This window comes from Entelurus aequoreus, linkage group LG21 (assembly GCF_033978785.1).
Source record: "Entelurus aequoreus isolate RoL-2023_Sb linkage group LG21, RoL_Eaeq_v1.1, whole genome shotgun sequence".
In the NCBI taxonomy this organism is placed as follows: Eukaryota; Metazoa; Chordata; class Actinopteri; order Syngnathiformes; family Syngnathidae; genus Entelurus; species Entelurus aequoreus.
Window position 1 is genome coordinate 45,358,223 of NC_084751.1, and position 9,703 is coordinate 45,367,925.

A 9,703-nucleotide genomic window follows, 5' to 3' on the forward strand; every position below is an offset into this window, starting at 1 on the left:
CGGGCCGGTAAACAATTAGCTGCGGGCGGAAAATGGCCCCCGGGCCGCACTTTGGACCCCCCTGCTCTACAGTATATCAACTTCAGGTTGATATAAAATTTAAAAAACCAAAAAGGTTTTATGCCTTTTCTGTCAAGACAACTTTGTTTTTTATAATAAAACTGAAATATGCAGTATTTCCCCACTACTACAAAAACCTTCAGAAAGCAATGTTTGATGTGAAGTAATTAGAGCCTTAAAAACATCAATAATGCAAGACACCATTGATATTAATTCTTAATTTTTGAGTAATCACAGTGAAAATAAAAATAAAATCCCATTAAATATATTTAGGATCCAAAAGGTGCCCCACTCATAAAGTGATACATTTTTATTAGTTATTTTTTACTTTCAACACTTAAGTTACGAGATCAACTTCAGATATATCTGTCAATTTTACGTTTGAACCATTATTTTGTTTGTTTTATGCTCTTTTGTCAAAGAAAACGTTGATGTTTTTGTATGGCAACCACACAATATATGCAATATTTTCCACGTAAAACATTTTTAAAGTGAAATATTTGAAATAATTGGAGTAATTCATTATAACATGGTTTTTTTGGTTTTTTTTTTAGCAATGGCAAAAAAAAGAAAAATAAAGATAAACAAAAGAAAAAAAAAACAGCCTGCATGGCAGCTTTGTGTCAACATTGCAACTTTTTCTAGTTAGATGTCACCTCATTCTACTTTTTTTTTATGTTTATTTTGTATTTTTGCAATAGCATTTCCAGAATGTGTGGCGGGCCGGTAAACAATTAGCTGCGGGCGGCGCACTTTGGACCCCCCTGCTTTAGAGGTGCCTTATAACCAGGTGCGCCTTTTGTATGAAAAAAGACCTGAATAGACCCGCTCATCAGCAGTGCGCCTTACAATCCGGTGCACCCTATGGTCCGGAAAATACGGTATCGTACTTGAAAATCTTAAAAAAAATGAGTGGTTCACTGTAGACAAAAAAAAACATCCCCCACTTTAGTCTGCCTCAACATCAGCAGTTGTGTTCAGTGTGTGTTGATGCATCCGCTCCAGAATGCGATGTATACTGCAGAAGCTGGGCCGGTCTGACGGGTGTGTGCTCCAGCAGAGCCTCATCAGGTTATACAGCTCCAGCGGGCAGTTCTGCGGGCAGGACAGAACGTGGCCGTCCCTCACGTAGTAGATGACTTCCTCGTGACCCATGCCGTAGTACGGCTGCATGCCGTGGGAGAAGATCTCCCACAACACCACGCCGTAAGCCCAAACATCCGATTCGGTGGTGTAGCGGTTGTAGAAAATAGACTCCGGGGGCATCCAACGGATTGGTATGGCGTCGTTCTCGTTGGCCTTGTAGTAGTCCGCCGAGTATATATTCCTGGAGAGGCCGAAGTCGGCGATCTTCACCACCATGTCCTCCCCGACCAGGCAGTTTCGTGTAGCCAGGTCTCGATGGACGAACTTGCGCTCGGAGAGGTAGGCCATGCCGGCCGAGATCTGCTTGGACACCGACAACTGATCGGTGCAGGCCAGGGACCCCGCCTCCGTCTCCGAGGACCAGCTGCCAGCCGACATGCTGGCGCGGCTGAGGGTTCGTGCGGATCGTGTCGGAGAGCGACGACGCAGGAACTCGTTCAGGTCGCCGTGGGCCATGTACTCGAACATCAAGCACATGGGCTTACCTACCGCACACACACCTGCAGGGTGGAAGCACAGAGCTGGTTTTAGTCAGCGTTTGGGATGTACAGTCGTGGTCAAAAGTGGACATACACTTGTGAAGAACATCATGTCATGGCTGTCTTGACTTTCCAATCATTTCTACAACTCTTATTTTATTGTGATGTAGTGATTGGAGCACATACTTGTTGCTCACAAAAAACATTCATGAAGTTTGCTTCTTTTATGAATTTATTACGGGTCTAAACTCAGCGGTCCAGCAAAGGGCAGAGATAAGATTTATGGCTCTCGGAAGGGAGCCAGATCTTGAAGAACCATTCCTTTCAAAGGGTTGTCCAAAAGTGTCAGGTTCAAATACCGAACTATCTATTACACAAGACAAGAAGAAGGAATCAGGCAGAGACAGAGTTCAATTTTGCTCATGAGGAGAGACGTATTGGGCTGCACACTCAGTTACAGTTTCACCCTACGCTCTAAGGTACAATCCCACGTGCTCCTCTATTGATTTGGGAGTTCCCTAGTTAACATCACTGAGGCTGCAAGCAGCCCCCAGTAGACACAATACACGATTATTCAGAATGGAAATGTGCTGACACCCGTGATTTCGTCCAGCAATGTTAATATTTGCTTACATGTCCCTTGGCAAGTTTCACTGCAATAAGGCGCTTTTGGTAGCCATCCACAAGCTTCTGCTGGAATTTTTGACCACTCCTCTTGACAAAATTGGTGCAGTTCAGCTAAATGTGTTGGTTTTCCGACATGGACTTGTTTCTTCAGCATTGTCCACACGTTTAAGTCAGGACTTTGGGGAGGTCATTCTAATACCTTCATTCTAGCCTGATTTAGCCATTCCTTTACCACTTTCGACGTGTGTTTGGGGTCATTGTCCTGTTGGAACACCCAACTGCGCCCAAGACCCAACCTCCGGGCTGATGATTTTAGCTTGTCCTGAAGAATTTGGAGGTAATCCTCCTTTTTCATTGTCACATTTAAAGCACCAGTGCCATTGGCAGCAAAACAGGCCCAGAGCATAATACTACCACCACCCTGCTTGACGGTAGGTGTGGTGTTCCTGGGATTAAAGGCCTCACCTTTTCTCCTCCAAACATATTGCTGGGTATTGTGTCCAAACAGCTCCATTTTGGTTTCATCTGACATCACATGGACAAAGATAAGACCTTCTGGAAGAAAGTTCTGTAAATGGGACAATGAAAAAGGAGGATTACCTCCAAATTCTTCAGGACAAGCTAAAATCATCAGCCCGGAGGTTGGGTCTTGGGCGCAGTTGGGTGTTCCAACAGGACAATGACCCCAAACACACCTCAAAAGTGGTAAAGGAATGGCTATATCAGGCTAGAACAGGGGTCACCAACGCGGTGCCCGCGGGCACCAGGTAGCCCGTAAGGACCAGATGAGTAGCCCGCTGGCCTGTTCTAAAAACAGCTCAAATAGCAGCACTTACCAGTGAGCTGCCTCTATTTTTTAAATTGTATTTATTTACTAGCAAGCTGGTCTCGCTTTGCCCGACATTTTTAATTCTAAGAGAGACAAAACTCAAACAGAATTTGAAAATCCAAGAAAATATTTTAAAGACTTGGTCTTCACTAGTTATAAATAAATTCATATTTTTTTTTACTTTGCTTCTTATAACTTTCAGAAAGACAATTTTATAGAAAAAATACAACCTTAAAAATGATTTTAGGATTTTTAAACACATATACCTTTTTACCTGTTAAATTCCTTCCTCTTCTTTCCTGACAATTTAAATCAATGTTCAAGTAATATTATTTTTTTTATTGTAAAGAATAATAAATACATTTTAATTTAATTCTTCATTTTAGCTTCTGTTTTTTCGACGAAGAATATTTGTGAAATATTTCTTCAAACTTATTATGATTAAAATTCAAAAATAATATTCTGGCAAATCTAGAAAATCTGTAGAATCAAATTTAAATTTTATTTCAAAGTATTTTGAATTTCTTTTAAAATTTTTGTTCTGGAAAATCTAGAAGAAATAATGATTTGTCTTTGCTAGAAATATAGCTTGGTCCATCCATCCATCCATCCATTCCTACCGCTTATTTCCTTTGGGGTCGCGGGGGCGCTGGAGCCTATCTCAGCTACAATCGGGCGGAGGGCGGGGTACACCCTGGACAAGTCGCCACCTCATCGCTTGGTCCAATTTGTTATATATTCTAACAAAGTGTTGATTGGATTTCAACCTATTTAAAACATGTCATCAAAATTCTAAAAATAATCTTAATCAGGAAAAATGACTAATGATGTTCCATAAATTATTTTTTAATTTTTTTTAAAAAGATTCGAATTAGCTAGTTTTTCTCTTGTTTTTTTCGGTTGAATTTTAAATTTTAAAGAGTCGAAATTGAAGATAAACTATGTTTCAAAATTTAATAGTCATTTTTTTCGTGTTTTCTCCTCTTTTAAACCGTTCAATTAAGTGTAAATATCATTAATTATTAATAATAACATAGAGTTAAAGGTAAATTGAGCAAATTGGCTATTTCTGGCAATTTATTGAAGTGTGTATCAAACTGGTAGCCCTTCGCATGAATCACTACCCAAGAAGTAGCTCTTGCTTTCAAAAAGGTTGCTGACCCCTGGGCCATGACAGGATGTTCTTTACAAGTGTATGTACACTTTTGACCACCACTGCATCACCACAGAGGTGTGAGGGTACAAACAGACATCGACTCATTAGTGACGTCATTCATTTTCTTTGACGGTATATCAAAGAAGGCGTTCATTCATGGGGAGAAGACATGTCAACATCCAGCGTAGACATAAACACGGACAAAGCCATCTGTGATGTGTGCACACTCACAAATAAACTCTAGCACATAGTGGATCTACAGTTTCACATTAATAGCTCGGTGATGTAACCGTAGCTCCACTCTAAATCAACCGTGTGTTCTCCTGAGACGCTCTCTGCTGACAGGAAGTGTGGACATTTCAAAATAATGTCTCCAATTGGTAGAGTGTGCTGTACCACTGGTTGAACTACAGTATGCATGTAGCGTAATAAGAATAGCATTACTGGTATCCATCCATCCATCCATCCATCCATCCATCCGTCCCTCCATCTTCTTCCGCTTATCTGAGGTCGGGTCGCGGGGGCAGTAGCCTAAGCAGGGAAGCCCAGACTTCCCTCTCCCCAGCCACTTCGTCCAGCTCCTCCCGGGGGATCCCGAGGCGTTCCCAGGCCAGCCGGGAAAGATAGTCTACCCAACGTGTCCTGGGTCTTCCCCGTGGCCTCCTACCGGTCGGACGTGCCCAAAACACCTCCCTAGGGAGGCGTTCGGGTGGCATCCTGAGCAGATGCCCGAACCACCTCATCTGGCTCCTCTCCATGTGGAGGAGCAGCAGCTTTACTTTGAGCTCCTCCCGGATGACAGAGCTCCTCACCCTATCTCTAAGGGAGAGCCCCGCCACCCGGCGGAGGAAACTCATTTGGGCCGCTTGTACCCGTGATCTTGTCCTTTCGGTCATAACCCGAAGCTCATGACCATAGGTGAGGATGAGAACGTAGCTCGACCAGTAAATGGAGAGCTTTGCCTTCCGGCTCAGCTCCTTCTTCACCACAACGGATCGATACAGCGTCCGCATTACTGAAGACGCCGCCTGTCGATCTCACCATCCACTCTTCCCTCACTCGTGAACAAGACTCCGAGGTACTTGAACTCCTCCACTTGGGGCAAGATCTCCTCCCCAACCCGGAGATGGCACTCCGCCCTTTTCCGTGCGAGAACCATGGACTCGGACTTGGAGGTGCCGATTCCCATCCCAGTCGCTTCACACTCGGCTGCAAACCGATCCAGTGAGAGCTGAAGATCCTGGCCAGATGAAGCCATCAGGACCACATCATCTGCAAAAAGCAGAGACCTAATCCTGCAGCCACCAAACCGGATCCCCTCAACGCCCTGACTGCCCCTAGAAATTCTGTCCATAAAAGTTCTGAACACAATGGGTGACAAAGGGCAGCCTTGGCGGAGTCCAACCCTCACTGGAAACGTGTCCGACTTACTGCCGGCAATGCGGACCAAGCTCTGACACTGATCATAAAGGGAACGGACCGCCACAATCAGACAGTCCGATACCCCATACTCTCTGAGCACTCCCCACAGGACTTCCCGGCGTACACGGTCGAATGCCTTCTCCAAGTCCACAAAGCACATGTAGACTGGTTGGGCAAACTCCCATGCACCCTTTAAGGACCCTGCCGAGAGTATAGAGCTGGTCCACAGTTCCACTGGTATTACTGGTATAATACTTCCGGTTTTCACTTCATCATTTCTGTGTGGAACTCTGCAAAGAAACAGCTAAAGACTCGGTTGTTTATGGAAGTGCACCACTTAGAGGGAATCGACCAGGGATGTCAAACATGCGGCCCAGGTTCAATCCGGTGTGCGAGATGAGTTTGCTATGTGTAAAATTGAGCTGCATTTTTAAATGAAAGAAACTGCTGTTCTAAATGTGTCCACTGGATGTCGCAATAGTAATTCTGTTAAGCAAGCAAATCGTTTATTATTAGTATAAAAGCTGATGTGGTCCTGATGGCTTCCCGGTAAGGTCTATTCAGGTGTACTGGAAAGGAGGCTACGCCGGATAGTCGAGCCTCGGATTCAGGAGGAACAGTGTGGTTTTCGTCCTGGTCGTGGAACTGTGGACCAGCTCTATACTCTCGGCAGGGTCCTTGAGGGTGCATGGGAGTTTGCCCAACCAGTCTACATGTGCTTTGCGGACTTGAAGAAGGCATTCCACCGTGTCCATCGGGAGGTCCTGTGGGGAGTGCTCAGAGAGTATGGGGTAACGGACTGTCTGATTGTGGCGGTCCACTCCCTGTATGATCAGTGTCAGAGCTTGGTCCGCATTGCCGGCAGTAAGTCGGACACGTTTCCAGTGAGGGTTGGACTCCGCCAAGGCTGCCCTTTGTCACCCATTCTGTTCATAACTTTTATGGACAGAATTTCTAGGCGCAGTCAAGGCGTTGAGGGGATCTGGTTTGGTGGCTGCAGGATTAGGTCTCTGCTTTTTGCAGATGATGGGGTCCTGATGGCTTCATCTGGCCAGGACCTTCAGCTCTCACTGGATCGGTTCGCAGCTGTGTGTGAAGCGACTGGGATGAGAATCAGCACCTCCAAGTCAGAGTCCATGGTTCTCACCCGGAAAAGGGTGGAGTGAACATCTCCGGGTTGCGGAGGAGACCCTGCCCCAAGTGGAGGAGTTCAAGTACCTGGGAGTCTTGTTCACGAGTGAGGGAAGAGTGGATGGTGAGATCGACAGGCGGCGTCTTCAGTAATGCGGACGCTGTATCGATCCGTTGTGGTGAAGAAGGAGCTGAGCCGGAAGGCAAAGCTCTCAATTTGCCGGTCCATCTACGTTCCCATCCTCACCTATGGTCATGAGCTTTGGGTTATGACCGAAAGGACAAGATCACGGGTACAAGCGGCCCAAATGAGTTTCCTCCGCCGGGTGGCGGGTCTCTCCCTTAGAGATAGGGTGAGAAGCTCTGTCATCCGGGAGGAACTCAAAGTAAAGCCGCTGCTCCTCCACATGGAGAGGAGCCAGATGAGGTGGTTCGGGCATCTGCTCAGGATGCCACCCGAACGCCTCCCTAGGGAGGTGTTTAGGGCACGTCCGACCGGTAGGAGGCCACGGGGAAGACCCAGGACACGTTGGGAAGACTATGTCTCCCGGCTGGCCTGGGAACGCCTCGGGATCCCCCGGGAAGAGCTGGACGAAGTGGCTGGGGAGAGGAAGGTCTGGGCTTCCCTGCTTAGGCTGCTGCCCCCGTAACTGCGATGTGGCCCTCAGTGAAAACGACTTTGGTCTAAATATTCAGGGTAATCTACTTCCTGGAGCAAAATTAAACAGACCTACAAAACAATTAGAAGGTGCTGATATGATAGCCGCAATGTATTTTTTTTTATCTCTCGCTTTTTGAAATGAAAGCCAATTGAATAATTGATGGATTGTTTCCCATGTGGCGGTCTAATGGAGTTACATCATCACATTTGGGATGTTGGATGTCTTGTTGTGATGTTGGATGTCATGTTGTGATGTTGGATGTCATGTTGGGATGTTGGATGTCATGTTGTGATGTTGGATTTCATGTTGTTATGTTGGATGTGATGTTGTCATTGTGTGATGTTGGATGTCATGTTGTTATGTTGGATGTGACGTTGTCATTTTGTGACGTTGGATGTCAGTCATGTTGGATGTCACGCTGTGATGTTGGATGTCATGTTGTGATGTTGGATGTCATGTTGTGATGTTGGATTTCATGTTGTGATGTTGGATGTCATGTTGGATGTCATGTTGTTATGTTGGATGTGATGTTGTCATTTTGTGACGTTGGATGTCAGTCATGTTGGATGTCACGTTGTGATGTTGGATGTCATGTTGTGATGTTGGATGTCATGTTGTGATGTTGGATGTCATGTTGTGATGTTGGATTTCATGTTGTTATGTTGGATGTCATGTTGTCATGTTGTGACGTTGGATGTCAGTCATGTTGGATGTCACATTGTGATGTTGGATGTCATGTTGTGATGTTGGATGTCATGTTGTGATGTTGGATGTCATGTTGGATGTCATGTTGTTATGTTGGGTGTGATGTTGTCATTTTGTGACGTTGGATGTCAGTCATGTTGGATGTCATGCTGTGATATTGGACGTCATGTTGTGATGTTGGATGTCATATTGTGATGTTGGATGTCAGTGATGTTGGATGTCATGCTGTGATATTGGACGTCATGTTGTGATGTTGGATGTCATGTTGTGATGTTGGATTTCAGTCATGTTGGATGTCATGTTGTGATGTTGAATGTCAGTCATGTTGGACGTCATTTTGTGATGTTGGATGTCATGTTGTGATGTTGTATGTCAGTCATGTTGGATGTCATGTTGTGATAATGAATGTCAGTCATGTTGGATGTCATGTTGTGATGTTGGATGTCAGTCATGTTGGATGTCATGTTGTGATGTTGGATGTTATGTTGGACGTCATGTTGTGATGTTGGATGTCATGTTGTGATGTTGGATGTCAGTCATGTTGGATGTCATGTTGTGATAATGAATGTCAGTCATGTTGGATGTCATGTTGTGATGTTGGATGTCATGTTGTGATGTTGGATGTCAGTCATGTTGGATGTCATGTTGTGATGTTGGATGTCATTTTTGTCATGTTGGATGGCATGCTGGATGTCATGTTTGATGTTGGATGTCACATTGGGATGTTGGATGTCTTATTGTGATGTTGGATGTGATGTTGGATGTCATGTTGTGATGTTGGATGTCATGTTGTGACGTTGGATGTCATGTTGTGATGTTGGATGTCATGTTGTGAGGTTGGATGTCAGTCATGTTGGATGTCATGTTCTGATGTTGGATGTCATTTTGTCATGTTGGATGGCATGTTGGATGTTGGATGTCAGTCATGTTGGATGTCATGTTCTGATGTTGGATGTCATTTTGTCATGTTGGATGGCATGTTGGATGTTGGATGTCAGTCATGTTGGATGTCATGTTCTGATGTTGGATGTCATTTTGTCATGTTGGATGTCATGTTGGATGTTGGATGGCATGTTGGATGTCATGTTTGATGATGGCTGTCATGTTGTGATGTTAGATGTCACGTTGTGATGTTGGATGTCGTGTTGTGATGTTAGATGTCATGTTGTGATGTTGGATGATAGATGCCATGTTGTGATGTTGGATGTCACGTTGTGATGTTGGATGTCGTGTTGTGATGTTAGATGTCACGTTGTGATGTTGGATGTCATAATGTGATGTTGGATGTCGTGTTGTGATGTTATATGCCATGTTGTGATGTTGGATGATAGATGCCATGTTGTGACGTTGGATGTCACGTTGTGATGTTGGATGTCGTGTTGTGATGTTAGATGTCATGTTGTGATGTCGGATGTCATAATGTGATGTTGGATGTCGTGTTGTGATGTTGGATGTCAGTCATGTTGGATGTCATGTTCTGATGTTG

At 44.8% G+C, this 9,703-nt stretch overlaps 1 protein-coding gene across 1 annotated transcript in view; it reads right to left on the reverse strand.

The window, feature by feature from the left end:
- Nucleotides 1-891: 891 nt before the first annotated feature.
- LOC133638779 (muscle, skeletal receptor tyrosine protein kinase-like) overlaps nucleotides 892-9,703 on the reverse strand; it is an 83,986-nt gene continuing 75,174 nt past the window's right edge. Inside the window, exon 17 of the mRNA XM_062031719.1 lies at nucleotides 892-1,706. Within this exon, the coding sequence (XP_061887703.1) occupies nucleotides 1,009-1,706 (698 nt within the window). The 3' untranslated portion in view covers nucleotides 892-1,008. The remainder of the gene's footprint in view (nucleotides 1,707-9,703) is intronic.